General features: G+C 57.2%; 1 protein-coding gene across 1 annotated transcript in view; it reads right to left on the bottom strand.

Annotated features, from left to right (window-relative positions):
• Nucleotides 1-1117: 1117 nt before the first annotated feature.
• The window catches only part of IQSEC3 (IQ motif and Sec7 domain ArfGEF 3), an 86496-nt gene continuing 67457 nt past the window's right edge, over nucleotides 1118-20156 (bottom strand). The window contains exons 6-14 of the mRNA XM_052640472.1: nucleotides 17927-18049; nucleotides 17249-17415; nucleotides 14699-14838; nucleotides 13220-13345; nucleotides 11012-11111; nucleotides 10752-10913; nucleotides 7526-7618; nucleotides 4806-4882; nucleotides 1118-1534 (exon numbers count right to left, since the gene is read on the bottom strand). Of these exons, the coding sequence (XP_052496432.1) occupies nucleotides 1118-1534; nucleotides 4806-4882; nucleotides 7526-7618; nucleotides 10752-10913; nucleotides 11012-11111; nucleotides 13220-13345; nucleotides 14699-14838; nucleotides 17249-17415; nucleotides 17927-18049 (1405 nt within the window). The remainder of the gene's footprint in view (nucleotides 1535-4805; nucleotides 4883-7525; nucleotides 7619-10751; nucleotides 10914-11011; nucleotides 11112-13219; nucleotides 13346-14698; nucleotides 14839-17248; nucleotides 17416-17926; nucleotides 18050-20156) is intronic.

The raw sequence follows: 20156 nt of genomic DNA, 5'->3' as shown, positions 1-20156 counted from the left end.
ACGCAGAGGGGAGATGCTGAGCCTCTGAGCACCTGCTTTTGCTTGGGTGCTTCTGCGTGGGCACTTCTCGCCCACTCTGTGTCCACGGCCCTCGTGGAAGCCACAGAAGTCATTCCGGGGTCGGAGCGGGGAGGTAGGGCCCGGCCTGACCTGGGTGGGAGTCCTCGCTCTGCTGGTTGTGTCTGCCCCTGGGCAAACCCGGCTTCTTCCTCTTTCTGCTTCTACATAAGGAGGACCCAGTTTTCCTATGTGTGTGCACGTTTATGCCCCGGGCACACACTTGACACTCTTTGGGGCTTAGAGAACAAGAAACTCTATAAAAGGTGCATTTTGTAGCTACGTGACCTCACGATTCCTTGGCTCTGTGGACCTGACTGAGAGAGAGCTGAGGGGCGCCCCTTCCCTCCCCCGTTTCCTGAAATCTCAGAAGCCTCGGGGCAGGCAGTGCCCCAGCCCCTGAGGAAGCAGGAGAATCCCCCCCACCCCCGCCCCGCCCAGGGCCAGATGGGTCAACCTCCCGGGGCACAGAGGAGGGGCCTCCTGAGACGGCTGGGCTGAGGGGAGGGGAGGGGCATCAGAGAGACCGACCCCTTTCCCCAGGCCTCCCCTTGATCTGGCTGCTCCAGGGATCCAGTGCCAACTGGCCCCTACCCAGTGTGGCGTGCCCAGTGCTGGGGCAGGAGCCAGACCACCTTCCGTGCGAGGCTCAGGTGCCAGCCCATAGCTGTCACACCTGCCTGCCCTGCCTGAGGGCCAGGGCCTGGCAGACCCGGCCCAGGAAGCTGGTTAGGCCCTCAGTTCCTGTCGCCCTCAATCCCTGGTCCAAGAGGCTGGAGGGGTGGTCAGGGTAGAAGAGGCCTAGCTGTGCCAGGCTGGGTGGGGCCCTAGAGAGCCAGGGAGGCTGGCAGATTGGAGGGGAGGGCTGCTCAACTGAGGAACGGAAGCTTGGGCCGAGCAAACCAGGTGCCAGGGACAGGAATTCTCTCTCCAAAATGACAGTGATGGGTGACCAGGAACACAGCGTGCCGGGCGTGGGGAGCAGCGGGCGGAGGGGCAGTGGGGGCCCTGGCGTGGCCCCCTCCCTCTGCGACAGCAGTGTGGGGAAGGGGGGGCGTGTCTACACCAGGCTCCTGGAGCCGCTGGAGCAGCGACGTTGGTGCAGCAGGGAGCCAGGCGGGCAGAACTGGTGTGGGTGGTTGTAGGGGGGTGGGGGCGGGGGCAGCGGGGGCCGGTGGACCACCTTGACCGGGGAGCCTGGGCCGCCCAGGGGCGTGGAGCCGCAGGAGTCGGAGGAGGCTGGGGCATAGCAGGAGAGGGCCTGGCTCAGGAGGGGCTCCATACGGGCCAGGCAGGGCTTGTCCAGAACAATGACCTTGACTATCTGCTGGCACTGCACCAGGGTCCCAGGGGGCGTGGGCGGCGGCGGCGGCTGCTCCCTCGAGGGGCTAGGCTGCAGGTCTGGCAACGGCGCTCCCCTCTCGGCCCCCGGCCCGGAGCTGTGTGGGGACACCTGAAGCCTGTTGTGAATTGACACCTAGTTTAGAAACAGCCAGAGAAGTATGAAATGTTACAAGACTAATTCCCAGCTGCTGGGACTGGCCTCCCTCCCTGCCCACCCCCCCCACCCTTTCCCAGCTCCTGTGCCCACGAGGGGTTCGCCGGCCCCACTCCCCATTTCTTCGCCACCTAGAGGGCACCTGGCTGCCAGACAGAGGCGCTGGGCTCGAGCAGAGCCCAGAGACTGCTATGCTCTGCTCCGGCTGAGCCTCCTGGCTCCTGTCTGCGGGGTGGGCAGTTGGACCAATGCACTCAGGTTATGCAGTGTGATCTCACAGACCTGCTGGGCGGCCCTGGGCCACGCGGCAGCGCCCACCAGCCTCCCCACTGGCCTCAAGCTGGAAAAGCAGGAGTAGCTCTACCGCTTCCCTGTCTCCCAGGGGTATGTTGGGGACACGGGGACAGGGTCAGGAGGCAGGTGGCTTTCAGCCTTGCAAGCCCCTCCCCTCCCACCAGCTTTGTTAGAGCGAGGCCTCATCATCACTGTAGAATCACAAAGATGTCTAAACCCCAGAATTCCAGGGACCCCGAGGGGCGGTCCAGAGACCTGCCCCATCCTCCCAGACTCCCCAGGGCCATGCCCACACATTTGAGAGCAGAGTCCAGCCACAGTCAGGTCCTCAGCTGCCTTTCTGCCCCAACTTGGGTCCTGGAGAAATCTGCCCTGCTGCCAGAGGGGGAACCCAGAAAGGACCCCTATTTTTCCCCCTGGGTTGGAGTGTGAGGGGGTGGTCCCTCCCTCAGCCCATGGAGGACACTGGGGACTAGCCTGTCCTTTTCTTGCTAGCAGGGATAGTGGAAGAAATAGCAGGATTCTGGAAGGAGGAGAGTTTAATTAATTCCTCATCCCTCCAGTGCCCCAGCCTGTAGATGTAACACACAAGCCTTTCTGGACTCTTGGACCTTTCCAGGGGTGGCTGAGACCCTTATCTCTGGGGTTGCTTCCGACTGTCCTGGGGGCATCACCTCTCAGGGTCAGGATGGGGGAATACTAAGGCTGCAAAGGAGGGGACCCTATAGCCAGGCTAAACCATGATGGCCCTGCCCTACACTATCTCAGAGCCCTAAACCAGCAGGTCCTGACCCTATTATTTACTGGCAAAAGGTGCAATGTCAAGAATTCCCCCTTCCTGGGTCCGGGTGCTGCCCTGACGTGTCACTTGGCTCTCCAGTCCTGCTCCTCATCCCCCAACTCCAGCCCCGCTTCTTTGGTTTTCACAAGCCCCACTGCCAGGGTCTGCAGGCCATGGGCTCTACTCTCCATTCTCAACCTTTACCTTGGCAGCGTTTTCTAGGCCTGAGCTTCTTCCCCCTGCTACTCCCTGCCCTATTCCAACAAAGGAGTCCCCAAGCCCCTCAGTGCCCAGACAGGGCAGAGCAGGGCTGCGCCCCCTCCCTCTTGGGGAGTCCTCTGTGGCCCTCACTGGGACAGGAGGCTTCCTTCCATCCTCTGGGGGGTGGGGGGCGGCTTTTTCCCCACCTGCTTTGAGTTATTCTGAGTTATTCCCCGCTCTATTCTGCTCTATTCTGAGTTATTCCCCGGGAGGAAGTGGCCTGAGACTGTGGGGTCAAGGTTTCTGCTCACTGCTCCCAGACTTTACCGCAGCCCCTCTCGGGGCAAACAACTGACTGCCTCGGTTCAGACCCTCGAGCCCCCCACCCCCGCCCTGGCTGCAGCTCTGGTCTCGCCCTGCGCCTCCTCCTCGGCTCGCTGTCCCTGATCCCCGCTCTGCTGTTTGTACCTCCCTCTGCCCCACCCAAGCTGGCCCATCCTTATCTTCAATAGTTAGTAAGTGAAAAGCAGGAAGTGACAGCAGAACATTCTCTCATTCTGACCGCCCCCCCCCCCGACTCCCTGCTGATGAAAGAAAGAAGAGAGAGGGGAAGGGATGGAACATGAGTAGCAAGCCTGACAGCTCAGACAAGCTGGAGAAGCGCCTGCCAGCAGGCGGCCAGGCAGTGACGGGGTGGGGGGCGGGGGACGCAAGAGCTTGGGGTCCAGCAGAGAGGCGGCGAGGCTACCCTCGGTGCAGGGGAGCGGAGGCTGCCGGGGGCCCTGGGGCTAGCCTTGCAGATAGCCACGTGGCCCTCTGGACCAGAGGAGGAGGGGGCGAAGGGCCCACAGACTGTGGTCCTCCCTGGGCAGGGGCTCGAAGGCATGGGCAGGGCTGGTAACTTGCGGTGTTTATCTGCAAGGCTGGAGAACGGGCAGCTTCAGGAAGATGGGCAGGGGGGTGGTGGTCGCGGAGGATGGAATACCCACCCTGGGGGCTTGCCAGCTGCTGGGGCAGGAAGCTCCTCCGTGTGAAGGTGCCTCCTCCAGACACAGGTGTGTGGGGGGTGGGGGGCTACGGGGAGAGTGAGGGTTTCCTGGGGCTTCCCCGAGCTTAGTCGGGCTGGGGCAGGGCTCCTCTCTCAGAGCCCTAAGAGGGGGCTCCTCCAGCTTGGAGTGGGGTCTCTGTGTGACCATGAGGGGCCCTGGAGGCCTGGCAGAAATGAGTGAGGGGCCCACGGGGGTCCAAGGGGAGTCATTGGGGAGGGCTGGGGTCCCCAGGCTTGCAGGGCGACTACACGCCCCCTCCCAGGCGGTGCTCTGGGACTGGCAGGGACCAGCTGCTCCTGCCACTCCACCAGTCCCTTCCCTCCAACTTGGAGGGTCTTCAGACACAGCAGTGCCCACCGCCCCCCGCCAGGAGAAGCCCTAAGACAACCCCAGTCCCACCTTGCCTCACTTCCTCCAGCACATCCCACCCCATGGCCAGCTTTCCGGGTGGCTCAGCTGTGTTGAGCAGACACTGTATCCTCCCAGCCGCCCCCACTTTCCCCAGAAGCGTCGACTCGGGGACTGGACCTGAGGGGTGATTCTTGGAGGGGCCAGGCTCCCTCCACAGAGGCTGGCAGGACGTGGGACAGGGGACATGGAGCATCAGGACCATAGCATATGCGGGGCGGTGGGTTTAGGGGACCGTGGAGGGATGCTGTGGGCCTGCTGGGGGCTTCATCTGCACGTGTTAGTCTGGGAGCTCAGCCTGGGGGGCTCAGTGGCCTGGGCATCCGGGGAACTGGAGGGGGCACTGTGGCTTAATTAGGTGCTGGAAGAGTGGCATTACCCATGCTAGCAGTAACTTTTAATTGTATCTCTTGAAATTGGTAATATGGTGAGTCGGGCTGGGGAGGCATTGATTAAAACCTGAGAAGAGAAACAACAGAGACAGTGAGAAGAGGGTGGGGCACGCAGTCGTACTCACCTGGGCGACCAGGCCTCCACTCACCTCCACCGAGCTCTCCGTAGCCTTCTCCCCCGCGGCCGCTGCTTCCCTTTTGGCTTTGAATGCAAAGAGCACAGGGCTCACTCTCCACCGCCCTATTCCTGCACAAAGCCCTGCCTACCCACCCCCCCACCCCACCCCACACCTCCCAACCTGGCATCCTTCTGGATCCTCCAGGGGCCCCACAACTGTGTGGGCAGTGGACTTGGTGCCTGAGCCCAGCTCTGCCACTGAGCAGCTGTGTGACCTTGGGCAAGATGCTACACCTCTTTGAGCCCATTTTTTCCTTGCTGGATATTGTCGAATCTCCTTTACCCTTATCAGAGCCCCGGATGGATTGTGCAGAGTGGCTGTGAGGAGGCCTTGGTTCTCGGCTCCCAGGGGCTCCTGAGTGTCTGTGGCACAGACTCCGTGAGGGAGGGGTCCCCATTCCTTTCTTGTTCCTGTTACCGAGCTGAGTGCTGAGGAGTCAGTGAGCTGCACGCACCCCAGGCAGAGCCTGGTGCAGGTAAGAGCAGTCTGTGATTGCTACCAGGGATTTCTTTTTAAAAAACATTTAATTTTTTGGCCAAGTCCCGTAGCATGTAGGTTCTTAGTTCCCTGACCCAGGGAACGACCTGTGACCCCTGCATTGGAAGTGTGGACCACTGGACCACCAAAGAATTCCTATCTATGAGGGCTTGCTTTTCTTTTCCATTAATTTTTACTGGAGTACAGCTTTACAATGCTGTGTTAGTTTCTGCAGCAAAGTGAATCACCCAGACATATACACACTGCTGCTCAATCGCTCAGCTGTGTCCAACTCTCTGCGACCCCTTGGACTGTAGCCTGCCAGGCTCCTCTGTCCATGGGATCCTCCAGGCAAGAATACTGGAGTGGGTTGCCATTTCCTCCTCCAGGGGATCTTCCCGACCCAGGGATCGAACCTGCATCTCTTGTGTCTCCTATATTGGCAGGTGAATTCTTCACCACTGAGCCACCTGGAAAGCCCCATACATATATATACATCTCCTCTTTTTTTGGATTTCCTTCCCACTCAGGTCACAACAGAGCCCTGAGTAGAGTTCCCTGGGTTGTAGAGTAGGTTCTCATTAGTTATCTCTATTATACAGAGAAGTGTATATATGTCAATCTCAGTCTTCCAATTCATCCCACCCCTCCTTCCTGCCTTGGTATCCATACATTTGTTCTCTACGTCTGTGTCTCTATTTCTGCTTTGCAAATAAGATCATCTATACCATTTTTTTTTTTTTTCGGATTTCACATATGTGCGTTAATATATATGAGGGCTCTCTGATGGGCCTGGCACACCCTGTGTACCCCCAGGGACAGCTTGAGGACTTCTTCCAACTCAGTCACCCCTGACTCCCTCCCCCACCCCCAGCAACATCCTAGAGCCCTCTGCCAGGGCCCTCTGATTTCTCACATCCCTGGGAGGGCGCCCACTCCCTGCAATGCCCACCCCTCTGCTTTCTGTAACACAAGAGGAAGCTGGGCTAATGTTTGGAACCAAGGACCCTGCTGGGGAGGGAGCTAATGGATGAGACCCTGGAGACGCACATTGCGGTGGGGAGAGGCCGGGAGCTGCAGGCCGTGCTGCAGAGAGTGGGGCGGGGTGTTCAGGAATCAGCCACCGCTGAGGTTTGACTCTGGGGTTTAAATAGCTGTGAAAACATGCGTGTGCTATGACCGTAGACATAAAGGGGCTGGCTGACAACAGGGCAGGTGATTAGGAACTCACGGTGGCGGGTCAGACCCACACACAGAGGAGACATCACAGTGAGGGTCTCCGTGAGCAAAAACCGTGCTTGGAAAACCAATCTCATCTCCCAGCTGGTGAGACCCGTCCTGTGATGCTGTCACAGCACCTCGGCGCCGTGGCTGTAACGGGCGGGGTTTGGGACCAGCATGGAGCCCACTGGAGACTCAGCTCAAACTGACGTCCTGCTGGGACCCTGGTTTCCCAGGGCTTGGCATGAGGCACACAGCAGGCACTCAATAAGAGTTCATTACTATAAGGATGAATGACTGAATTAACTAGTGAAGAGTCCCGGATGGTTTGCTAGGGTTTGTTGGGCTGGGATTTAATTCTCATGCCACCACTCCTTCTGATTCTTTTTTCTTTGGAGGCACGTCTTCTCCCTGCAGGGTGGGGGAAGGGAAGGGGCCGGGGACAGAAAAGTAGGAGGGGGGCCAAGGGAAGGGAGGAAGAGGTCTACAGAACATGGCCACAGGTGACGGAAAACCCGAAGCTGACTGAATTCATCCGGAGTGAATAATTCAACCTGGAGAAACCATTTGAGACACTGGGTTTGAGGGTTCATGTGGGTTTCAGGCTGACTCAGGCCTGGGATGAGAGAGTGCTGGTGGCCCCTTAGGGAAAGGTCTGGAGGAGGCAGACCAAGATTTCCACACCCTTCTGGCCACCTTTCTTACCTGCTCCCGACCGCAGATGCCCCCACCCCGTGCACCAGTAGTCTGCAGAGAGCGAGGGGCCCAGGGTCCCAACACCTCCAGAAGGACAGTGGCCTTTGTCAGTAGACACATTTCTCTCTCACCTTCCACCCACTCCCACTGCTGAGGACCCAGGAGGCTGGGCCATGTAAAGCAGCACCTTCCTCACCTGAATCCCCCAGGACCCCAAGGCTGGGGTGTGGGCGGGGCCTCCACGCAGGCAGGGCCCCAGGTCTGGAACTCACCTGTGGGCGACCCTTGCTTGGACTGCGGGTCTCCCTGGGCTCCCCCGGCCTTGAAGGAGAGAGTCTTTGTTCCTTGCTGCTTCTCCAGCTCCCCTGGGAAATGGGAAAGCCCATGAACAGAGAGAAACCTGGACTCAGAGGGGTGAGAAGGGATGGGGGAGAGTGGGGGGAGTGGGGAAGGGGCTCCTGAACACACGGCACCCACATCCCCACTTCATGGCAGGTTCAGTGCCCGCTGGAGCCTCAGTTCCCCCTCCAGAGGCAGGGATGCCAGCCCCTGCTCTGACAGCCCGAGAGGAGGGGGACGAGGTGGACAACAGGGGGTGACCACCCGGGTCTGCATCTTGGCTCCAATGCTGCCCGACTGCGTGGCTTCAGGCGGATTACTTAACCTCTCTGTGCCTCTCTTACGGGGACAACAGCGTCTGCTTCATAGGATCATTAAGAGGGTTGCAAGAGAAAAGACATCAAGGTACTCAGGCTTGTCAGGAGCTTAACACACATCAGCTCCTAGGACGACGTGGAAGGCGCATATGGTGTAGCTAGTGCCTCACCACCACTGGAGCCGTCCTGTCTGCCCACCGTGTCAGCCGCCTGAGCTCCCCTGAGAAGGGAGTACCCAGCCGCCGAGGCCCTGGTGGATGTCTGTCTGCTTTGCCCCTTTGCTGTTCAGTCGCTCAGTGGTGTCCAACTCTTTGCCACCCCATGGACTGCAGCACACCAGGCTTCCCTGTCCTTCACCATCTCCCGGAGTTTGCTCAGACTCATGTCCATTGAGTTGGTCTGCCTGCTACTCAGCTTTAATTCCTCTCTCTAGACTAAAAACTGATTCCTTCCTGTCCGTCCTCAGTGGTGCTGGAGAAAGGCCAGTTACCCTGCTTGGGGATTTGACAGCTGTTATTACATCCCTCCTCAGTTCCTCTTTCCCAGGAGACATCACTAAAGTTCCCTGTGTTAAAGCTACTCTCTTGGGTTCCATTTTCTGCCTCTCTAGGGGGCTTCCCAGGTGGTGCCAGTGGTAAAGAATCCGTCTGCCGAAGAAGGAGACATGGGTTCAATCCCAGGGTTGGGACTTCTCCCGGAGAAGGGAATGGCAACCTACTCCAGTATTCTTGCCTGAAGAATCCCATGGACAGAGGAGCCTTGCAGTCTACAGTTCAGGGAGTCGCAAAGAGTCAGACACAACTGAACATGCACGCATTCTAGCAACTAGTCGTCTGTAATTTGGGGACACCGGCTTGCAAACCCCAAACCAGGACCATTTGTGCCTGAACCACACCATCAATCAATACTCAATAATTTTACTGAACCGAGAGTTGCTCCTCTCTCCCCAGAGGGGCCGCCTTGGCTTTGGAGAAATCAGCAAGGAGCCCAAGAAACCTGGGTGCCAGTCTTGTTTTGTCACGGACGGCGTGAATTTGGGACCACTTGCTTAAGTTCTGTTGACCAGTTTCCTTATTTGCAAAATGAAGATTATACTACTCAACTACTGGAAAGATGTGGCAAGAATTAAATCATTCAACAGGCGCAGCATTCAGCCCGGGGCCAGGCACGTAGTAAGGGCTTGATAAACAGAATGCTGGCGATGGTTTTCCTTTTTCTTTTTTTTTCCTCCCGGCCTTCCTGAGCAACCCCTCCTCTTTGCTCAGCTTTCTTCCCTTACTCTCTGTCAGAAGAGCAGGAGCAGATGTGAGCCCTCCCCCACTTCCCTCAACCTCTGGACAGCAGGAGAGGATATTCACCCTTAGCACCCAGATCCTGGCGATATTGACCCCTTTGTTCTCAGAGGGGCAGATACACTCCTCCCAGGCTGATGGGGAAAGTGGCCATGCACAGCCAGGCTGGTGCCTTCCTTGGGTGCTGGGCTCTCCAGCTGCATCTGGGACATTCTGACATTCTGACAAGGTGAGGGTGTGTCCTTGAGAATGTTCTAGACCAACAGCTAAGATGGCATTGGAAAGAGTCTGTTATGCCCCTGAAGTCACACTGCCCACCTACAGCAGAAAGGGAATTTACACCCTCCCTGCACCAGGCATTAATGAGTTAAGTTATATGCGCTGGTTGGGAGAGTTTTTTGTTTTAACCTGATTTCATTGCTGTCTTAGGAAATTAGAGACAGAAACTAGCCTCTCATTTTCAGACAGGAAATTACGTGAACCTCAGAATCAGACTCCAGTGCAACTGTCGGGTCGTCTGCTTCTAATATGCACTTTAGACACATCCCTTAACTGCTCTGTCTCGTTTTCCGTAAAGCCATGAGTCCTTACAGCCTCCCTCTGGGCACACCTAAACAAGCTGCCAGGCACACAGTAGGTGCTCCAAGGATGCTCGTGAGACATCATCGCCTGGCGCACTGGCACCCTGCTCAAAGCTCCCACTGCCTCTCCTCCTGCCTAAGGGGTTTAAACCAATTTAGAACTACTTTTCAACTAAGTGGCCATGCAAGGCAGACCTGGAGTCTCTTTTTATTTTCTGTTGGAGTTTCTGAATCCATTCTTATTTAATTTTCCTTCAAAGGCTCTCTGAAGCTGCCGCAATGCTTCTTGACAGGAAAGCGTGCATGTGGGCAGAGACCGCAGGTTGTCACTGCTCTTGTCTTGAATCCATAAGCCACCGGTAAACCACCCGGATAGATGAAGCAGCTCTGAGATAGTCTACAAGGCCTGAGCGACAGCAGTGAGAGCAACTGAGAATAGGCCCTCCTCGGAGGACGGAAAGATGGCTCCAAGGCGACGGACGGCCAGGAAGCCAGCCGGGACTCTTCAGGAAGACGACGTTATGGCAAAATTAAGTGTGGGGACCCTTACAGGTTAAAAGGCATGAAAGATGAGAAACAACCAGCTGTGATGTGGGGATCTGAACTGGATCAGGGAGGAGGCTGTCCAGGGAGACTGAGTCAGAATCTGCCTGGGACGCCTTGGTGTGCATGCCTGTCTTTAGGGCCGGCTCGCTCCCTGGTCCGGCTCAAACCCAGTGAAGTTCTGTGGCCGAGGGGCCCACAGGGAGCCCCACAGCCTGGCTACACGTGCACACACCCTTGCGTACCTCGGTTTAACTGTGAAGCCTCCATCAGCCGTGATGGCGCGGCGGGGCAGGGGGCGGGGAGGGCTTGGGAAGGCAGAGGGGCCTTGCTCACCCACACTCACTCCACAGAGGGGTGTCTGTCTACGAGCAACCCTGCTCCCGGAGCCAGGCCACCCAGGGGCCTGGGGTGACGTGTCCTTACACTCTATCCGGATCTGCTCCAGCTCTGTCACCTCGGCGATGGACTCCTTCAGGTCTTCCACAAACTTCTGCATCTCGTCCAAGCCCAGGGCGCAGAAATGCAGCACCTGCTTCTTCTCGGAGCCCGAGAGCGGGGTCACCAGGGTGATGCCATGAGAGTAATCTGGAAGCCAGACCCCAGCCGCCACGGGCCTTGAGCAGTCGCAGCGGAGGCCTGGGCCCTCCCCCAGCCCCAGCCACATCCACAGGCGACAGACTTACACTCGTTCTCAAAGAGGTGGAACTGCATGCCCAGCAGGCCCACGGACCTGCAGAAGGTGTACGTGGAGGAGCTCTTCTTCTTGGGGCAGAGTTTGAGAATCTGTCCAAGAGAGGGAGATAGACGTGCACTGACGGGTGTGCACTCGTGTGATAAACATGCCTCACACACCTGGATGGGCAGACACCCAGGGGCCCTGGTGAACACAAGTGAATACACAGAAAAGGACAAGCACGCCCAGGCAGACTTATACACTTAGGATACATTCACACACACATACACACGCGACACAGACTTACACACTCAGGACACATTGACACACACGTATACACATATGCATGCACACATACGTATACACACGATATACTGCATGAAACCGTCCAGCAACCCTTCCCACGGCATCTAACAGCCAGCCTGGACTCCCGGCCTGGTCTGTAACCCCCACCTCGTCTGCTCCCTGCTCTGCTCAGGCCAAGCCGTCCTTTCTGTGGCTTGAACAGGGCGGGTGGGTCCCACTGTGGGTCTCTGCACCATTTCCTTGCAGCTTCCAGCGCGGTCGGCTACTCTCCTCACTTAGTGCTGTGCTAAGCTCTTTCAGTCGCATCTGACTCTTTGCGAACCCACGGACTGAGGCCTGCCAGGCTCCTCTGTCCACGGACGTCTCCAGGCAAGAGTCCTTACCATGCCATGCCCTTACCCAGGGGAATCTTCCCATCCCAGGGATGGCACTTGGCTCTCTTAAGTCTCCTGTGTTGGCAGGCGGGTTCTTTACCACTAGCGCCACCTGGGAAGCCCCTCCTCACTTAGAGCTTGACTCAAATACGGCCTCCGTAGAGACCCCTTCCTGACCACCATTTCTAACAAACGAAAACAAAATGAAAGAAGAAACATCTCGGCCTCAGGATGCCGGGGTTGCGGGAGGAGGACCCTCGGGATCCATAAGTCAATCAACGGGTCAGCCCATTAACGCATTACAAGCCGAAAGGCAGTGAAGAAACGCATACACAGGTGACGGCAGAAACTGGCACTTTTTTTTCTTAACGGGGCAGCGTCTCAACCACTGGACCGCCCGGGAAGTCCCCGGTATGTGTTTGGAGGATGAAGTAGTGTAAGGACTGGACAGTGAGTGGGCAGGCCACCTCTGAGGTGAGGGACCTCTGCACTGAATGAGGGGAGCGGGGGGGTCATGCAAGGTCTGGGAGCTTTTCAACCAGACAATGAGCAGCAAAGTCAGGGTCTGAGACAGAAGGAACCCGGCCTCGGGAGACAGCTGGTGGGTCAGGGGGTGGGGATGGAGGTGAGGCGTGGAGCGAGATGAGTCCCATGGGTGGGTGGGTCGACTCCGCTGCTCTTTGGAGGTGGACCTCGGGTGTGATCATCAGATGTGGGACAAGGTTAGAGGCAGTGCCGGGATGAGTCATGGATGGAGAGGGTGGTGGGGGATGGAGAGGAGACAGATCAGATCCTGTTCACCCCTGCTTTCTAGCACTTAGAACAATGCCTGGGACACAACTGACACTCACTAGTCATTGTATGGATGCCTGTGTTCAAAGGGCCTCCCAGGTAGCGCTAGTGGTAAAGAACCCACCTACCAACACAGGAGACATAAGAGACTCGGGTTCGATCCCTGGATCAGGAAGACCCCTGAAGGAGGGCATGGCAACCCACTCCAGTATTCTTGCCTGGAGAATCCCATGGTCAGAGAAGCCTGCTGGGCTACAGTCCACAGGGTCGCAGAGAGTCAGACATAACTGAAGAGACTTGGCACACATGCTCTGTGTTCGAAGAGCAAAGGTTGAATGCCCCATAGATGTATAGACATGCACACGCACGTGTGGGTGCGCACACACACACACACGCCAGCATTCCCCTGGACCCGGGGACAGTACCGGCCGCTCTCAGACTGTGGGACACCTCCCAGGCTGTGGGACAGACGGACGTGCAGCCCTGTACCCTGCAGCCCCAGGTTTCTCATCATGACGGGGAGGCAGACGCTCTGGGACATACTCCATTCCCACCAGGACCAGGAATCCCGAGCAGATAAGCTCTCTGTGCATTGGCTTCATAATCTACAGAGTAGGAATGATCCTGTCTGCCCTGGCCACCTCGCGCCCCAGGCTGTGGAAATCGGCCACTGGGTGTGCAGCACCCTGTGGCCGGGGTCGGGGGGGGCGGTCCCTGAGCCCCTCCCTGCTCAGCTCCTGGCTCACCACCAGCAGGTCGTTGAAGAGGAACACCTCCCTCTGGTGTGCAGCCTGCTTCTGCAGTTTGTTCACGTCTGTCACCTCGAAGAGTCGGCTGCAGCAGACCAGGCGGCGGTGCGGCACAGAGAGAACCTGGGCGGGGGCACATAGTGCTCAGCTGGGGGGCGGCCCATGGCCGCGGCCATCACCCCCCAGCACCAGCTTCCAGAGGAGCAGATGCAGGCCCGGTTTGACCCTGAACCTCCCCTCTCCTCCCCCAGGGCTCTCTCCCCTTCTTCACGCTCCTTGGGGATCAGGGCTGGGCAAGAGGGGTTCATGATGCTGGGAGGAAGTAAGAGGATAAAAGGCAGAGAAAGGACATTGAATAGAGTCTCTGGGCTTCCTTGGTGGGTCAGTGGTAAAGAATCCACCTGCCAACTCAGAGGACACAGGTTTGATCCCTGGTCTGGGAAGATCCCACAGGTTGTGGAGCAATTAAGCTCATGCACTGAACCTACCAAAGCCCGCACACCCTAGAATCCAGGCTCCACGACAAAGAGCAGCCCTGCTCCCCACAACTAGAGAAAAGCCCCCGCAGCACCAAAGACCCAGCACGGCCAAAAACAAAGAAATAAACATTAAAAAAAGAAGAGCCTCTGGATCATTCAAGTCCCATCACTGTGCACCCCTCTCCTTCTGAGGCCTCCTCGAGGGCACCCCCACATTCTGGGCTGCGCTTCTCTCTACTGCACACCCAGACACAAGTGTGCAAGGCGGGGAGGGGGTCCCAGGGACACTTGGAACCTGCTCTAGTGTGTGAACCAGCTCCTGGGGGGCATCCGCAAGCCTGACAGAGGCTGTGACTTCAGCATGAAGGGTTCTAGCCAGGAAAGGCTGACCTCGCATGAGTGGGTGGAGGGGCCCAGCACAGAGCCCCCAGAAAGGTCCCCAAACTGCCCCCTGAGCAAGCCACTCGGGAGGAGGAACCAGAGAGATCAGGGTTAGAGATGGAGGCCAGACCTTTATGTCTGTGGTATACGGAGCTTCTGTGGACACCTCGAGAGGACTGCCCTTAAAAACCACTGCAATCTTGGAGCAAACTGTGACCCAGGGCCACAGCTCAGGGGCACCCCAAGGGTTTGAGACCCCACATCGAGAGTCTGCTTTAGCCCATGTCCTTCCTTCTCTTCAGTAGATCATCTAGGATGCCCAGGGTCTGTTCCACCCCAACCTCCTTATCTGGCCTTCCAGAGGCTTCAACGCAAGAGCCTGGACAGTCTTTCCCAGCACCTCACTTCCACCCCTCCCACTGCAGGAGCTGGTCAAGCGATGAGGAGATAGGCAGGTGGAAGGAAGAGGGTGCAAGAAAGAAAGGAAGAAAGGGAAGGAGCTGGAGACATGGGCTCTGTGGCCCGAGGTTGGGGGCAAATGATCCCTCACCCCTTCCACTTCCACCCCTCCAGCCCCCTGCCAGCTGAGCACTGTGACCCTACAGTGGGCACTTACAGTCTTCATGCCCACGATGGACTTCTCCACTTTGGTGACGTACGTGACGTGGTCCTCATTGGACTTGAGCTCCTTCTGCTGAATCCTCTCGTAGATGCCGACCACCAGCTCCCTGGGGATGTCAGCACCGTCATCCACACCTAGGGATGAGGAGTGGAGAAGAGATGGGGTCAGGGTGTCAGGGGCTGGAGCCAGAGAGGGGAAGCCCGCTACCTGAGTGATGCTCCCCAAGGGTGGCCTTGATTGGGCCCTGTCCCTGCTCCAAAGCCTTCAGTGGTTGGCTCCACATCCCTGCTAAATCAGAGATGGCCTCCCTGGCCAGAGTGCCCACTGTACGAGGGCTCAGCACGTGTCCCAGCCCCACCTCCAGGTGCCCCACAGCCAGTCTTGGCTCCTACCTCCCACGCCTCCTCCTCATCTCTGATCACAGCCTCCAGGCTCCCGCCTTTGCTCCTCCTAGCATCTCCCGCTCCGGCCCCGCCATGAGGGCACTGCCCGTCTGCTGTCTTGTCTCCTTCAGGCCCTCCCCTCCCCTCCACAGGGAGCTCAGGGATTAGTTGTCAGATGGTGAGAAGATCCCCTCCTTGCTGGGAGCACAGGGAGGGGTGGGACATTAAGTGAAGGAGAGCAGGGCAGCTCCCGCAGTGATGCGGTAACAAGACCACCACCCATCTCCCACTTCATGGTAATGATCAGACTCTGGTGACAAAAAGCACCAGCAGGAAGTACATCAACATGAAAACAACTTTCCCCGGGAGGTAGAAACAGAAGCAATAAACAAAATCTTCTTTCTACTTTTTCTAAATCTTCTTTTAACGATAATACACTCCTCTTTTCAAGGGGGGAAAATGAAAACTGAAACATCTTGGGCAAGTGCTCCCCAAGCAGTTTTCTTAAGTGTCGAGAGGACATTACACCGTCTATGAGCGACTCTCTGGATTGACCCTGTGTCTTCCACATCTGAGCTTGGTTCTGAGTTGGGCTGATGAACCAAGAAGCACCCCCCAGGGCCCCTGAAAGAAACCAGGCTGCGGCCAAGAGGAGCAGGGCAGGGACTGAGCACACGGGGCTCCCAGGTAGAGATGGCAGGTTGCACACCTCTGCTTCTTCCGAATGCCCCGGAGAAAGGAATCGGCAGAGACGGAAGAAGAGGCAGGGGCACCAGGGGACCTGAAAGTGGGTGAATGAGCACATGGATCCGCAAACCTGGGAAAGTGGAAACGGAAACCAGCAGAGGGATGTGAAGGCTCAGAACCACCAAGGGCTCTGGAGCTGGCAGAGCCCTGGAGGTGAAGGAGGGCTCGAAATAGGAAGATCAGTTGAAAATTAGAATAAAAGGCAGTTAGACATCCCCGCCCCTTCCTCCACTCCAAGCCTTCACTCTTTGGAAGGGATGAACCAGGAGCTCTGGGCTGGTGCACCCCAAGCACAACCAGTTGGAGAAGGAAATGGCAAGCCACTCCAGTATTCTTACCTGGGAAATCCTACGGACAGCGGAGCCGTGGGGGCTACAGTCCATGGGACTGCGAAGAGTCGGACACGACTGAGCGACTGACACTAAGCGCAACCAAGAGTGAGAGTCTGTGCTGAAAACTGGGGGATGGAGCTGGTGTCTGTGTATTAGGAGACCCCCATGAGCCCCCTTCCCACAAAGCTCTCAGGGTTGGCAGAGAGACTCACCCCCTCTGGGCCACAGATCGGACATTTCTCTTCTGAGGGATTGAGCAGCACAGGGGAAACTATCTTCAGATATTGCAGTCACTTCTCCCCGTGAAACAGCTTAATGAAATGTCGACATGAGAAGGCCCACCAGTTGGCAACCTCACGCACACTTGGAGTTTTAATCAGCCTTTTAGTGGCTCACTGCGAAATGTGGATGGACAACCAAGTTTCATCAACTGTGTATGGAAAGTCTCCAACACGAGAGAGGAAAAGTACGGGAAAAACTGAAAAAGGAACTTAGAAGAAAGCAAGGAGAAACCGAAACAAACAAACAAGTGAAAACATAAGATATTGCTTCTACAAAACAGGAACAAAATGCTCTGAAGAGCAACACTTAGCAGAAAAGAGTTCTTGAGAATGAAAAAGATGACAGCAGGAATGGAAAGTTAAGCAGGAGATCTGAAAGAGAAAGCTGAGGGCCATCTTCAAGAAAGTCAAACAAGAAGACAAGGATGGCAGACAGAAAGTTGCCGTCAGAGGCTCAGACGGGGAGGTCTAACATCTGAAAACAGGAGTTCCAGGAACAGAGTCCAGAGAAAAAGGAGAGGGGAAATGCTTAGATGCAATATTTCGGAGGCATGTGTTTCTGGACTATTAATAAAAGGAAGAAACTAGTTCCCAGCATAATGGGTGAAGAAAGAGCCAAAGAAGGCACACGATAATGAAACTCAGAGCAGGAAGGACTCCCCCGATGCCCGGCATGCTAGCAACCTCCTGGGCCCAGACAGCAGTTCCAGTGCCCTTGACCACCGGGGTGACAGCCTTCCGTGGGCGTCTGAGACTCCCGGAACGACTCTGAGCAGTGCTCCCGCCCCACTGCCCCCCTACCTCGCAGGTTCCGGATGAAGTCCTCCAGCATCATCTTGCGGTCCGGCTTGATGTTGGGGCTGTACATGTCGGTGTTGAGTAGGATGATGGCGAAGGCCAGGATGAAGATGGTGTCCGGGTTGTGGAACTGCTGCACCACCTCGGGGTTGCACATGCAGTAACGCTGGCTGCGGTGGGGGCACGCGAGGGGCGTGAGGGCCCTGCCTTCCCCACACTCTGGAGAGGGGGGCACTCGGGAGCATGTCCGATTTTCTGAGTGTGTGCTTAGGCCCGGGTGGCTCCCCATCCCCACACTTTGGCCCCCATTCCCACTGAGGGGACAGGGCAGGTGTCACGCACCCAAAGACCCTAGGCACCACCCCCCCACCAGTACCAGCCTCAGACTGATGCTCAGTAAAAACCCGCTGGTTGATGGGGACACACGAAGTGTCACTAGGCCACCTGGAGGCCAGATGCTGGTCCAGCTCAGAGAGCCCCAGAGGTCTGCCTGCTTCTTTGCTCCCCTTCTGCCACCCTCCCTCCCTCCCCGACCCAAAGCCCAAACAGCCCTCTAGGGACTCCGGTCCTCAGCTCAGAGCCCGGGCTGCTTCCTCCATTCCCTGGATGTGTGGGGGACTCCTGCCCCCGGCTGGCAGCCCCCTACTTCCCCAACGCCCAGCGTATGTGGGGAGGACCCACCTGAAGGCCTCTATGAGCCGCTCCACCTTCTGGGCCTCGCCCTGCACGCGGATATGGGCCTGGAACTTGCGCAAGGCCTCGTCCAGCTCCATGGCAGAGAAGTCCATCTCGTCTACCACGCAGCTGAGGCCAGGAGGGGAGAGGGCTATGAGGGCGGTGGGGCACACCTCCCTCCACCAGCCAGAGCTGGGGAGGGGCACAAAGCCCCCCTGCTGGCTAGACAACCCCTCCCTGAAGGAAAGGCGAGATTTGGGGGTCTGAAACCAACCAGGAGGGACTTACCCATGCCAGGGTCTCCTGCCATAGCCCAGGAGGACCTCCTCACCCCTGCCTCCCCTCCCAGACAGCCCTGCAAGGTGCTGGCCGAGGGTCCTCCTCCCACTGCCAGAACCTGGGGCCCAGGGCGGCGGCCAGCAGTCCAAGGCCTCCGGCTAAGAGGATGCTGAGTCCAGACCTCGCGCCTCCAAATCCCAGGGCCTCTTCTCTCAGCCCCTGAGCATCCAGAAGTCAGAGGTTTAAAAGGTGAACAGTTTCCTCTCCTGTCCTCTCCAAGGCCTGTCAGGGGCCTGGCTTTCTCCCTGCTTTCCGTCTCCTCTTACACCACCCCTCCAGTATCTGAGCATTTGTAGCCGAGCAGACTGCCCACCCCCAAACAAGTGACAAGTCAGCTTAACCTCCTGGCCCCCAGCGCATCCGGCCTTGCCCTCCTGGGGCACCCTGTCCTTAGGATCATGAGCATCAGGGCAGGAATCTGGGCCCAACTAAGCAGCAGGCCTGACGCCCCCGAGGGCCGCAGAGGCTCCCGCGTGGAGCTGACGTGTCCTTTCCCGCACACACGTGCCACTCAGCTTTTCTCCGTCCTGGTCACCCCACACCCGCCCCATGTTGCCCTGTCTTAGTTCCCATAGGATGCAGAGAGAGGAGGGGGTTTCCTGAACACAGGGGAAAGAAATAGAAGGGTACTATCAGAGGATTGACAAATCCAGTTTGTTTGATGATGGTTTCTCTGGTGTTGGGGGAGAATGAATGTACAGGGAAGGGCAGGAGCAATAGAGAAGCAGGGGCTGTCAGGATGCACCTGCAGAGGGCCAGGCGAGAGATGGGGCTAAACCGGAACAAATCGAATGGACCTGAACGGACCAGGCCAGCTCAGAATCTGAGAGACATCCTAAAGGAATAACTGGGGTGGGGGGGGACAAGGATTCATTTGGTTGATCTACAGGGTTCATAAGAGGCCACGTTAAATAACGGTGCACTACGCACAGAGGAGGCTGCTGAGGGCGGGAGTCAGTCCCTGGGCAGCCTTCACCAGGCCACAGGCTGTGTTAGCAACTCTTGCAGGAAAGTCAGGGTGTACATCTTCTATGTTTTACCAAGTATTTAATATTTTAAGTTGGCCTGAGTAAATATTTGATAATGTCTGGTTTGAGGAATTCTTCAGATAAAGTGTCCCCACACCCAGCATCTCTCTTTTCTCAAAGCTGAAAGTATAAACGTGTTTATTTAGTATAACTTGGACAAAGTACTCCAGTGGGTCTGAAGCAAAGACCACGCATCCTGATTTCTCAGTAGCCCAGGAGGCTCTTCCTGAGATCGGCCGCCTCTGTTCCCGCCCACTCTGGTCAGCTGCCTCTCCCTGCCTCAGGGCTCCGCCCACCTCTCCCCTCCCCATGGCCTCTGCTGAGGTTCAGGGCCTCAGCATCTCACCACAACTGTGACTTCAGCAGCCTCTGGACCAGCCTCCATGCCTCCAAACCATCTTCCGGAAGAACACTTCTAGGACATCCACGGCCCTGTCACTCACTCCTCTGCTTATAGCTTTTCCAAGACTTCTCACACCCCCTGTGTGAAACCCGAGTTCCCCGGCAAAGCACAGCCCTGGTGACTCCCAGTCGCCCCTGCCCCTGCGGTATCCTGGCTCTGTCCTGCAGCCTCGCTCTCCAATCATTGCGTGTTCATTCACCCAGGCTGCTCCTTCGTCCTGCAGCCCACCCCCGACCTCCAGGTCTGCGTCTAGATGTCCATCTCTCAGAGAGTCTTCCTCGACCTCCGTGGTTCCTCTGCTGGGTCTCCCACCAGGCCACACGCTCCCAGATCTCCAGAGTCGATTTCTGCATTCCTAGCGGATATCTGAACTCAATAAACATTCCTGGGGTGGCTGAATGAGTGAGTGACAGGACCAACCTGGAGAACGACTGGGGCCATGAGCTGGAGAAGAGGTCAGCTGGAG

The sequence above is a fragment of the Budorcas taxicolor genome, chromosome 5 (assembly GCF_023091745.1).
Source record: "Budorcas taxicolor isolate Tak-1 chromosome 5, Takin1.1, whole genome shotgun sequence".
NCBI lineage: Eukaryota > Metazoa > Chordata > Mammalia > Artiodactyla > Bovidae > Budorcas > Budorcas taxicolor.
The sequence above is the reverse complement of the archived record's forward strand: the minus strand, read 5'-3'. Positions and strand labels throughout refer to the sequence as shown.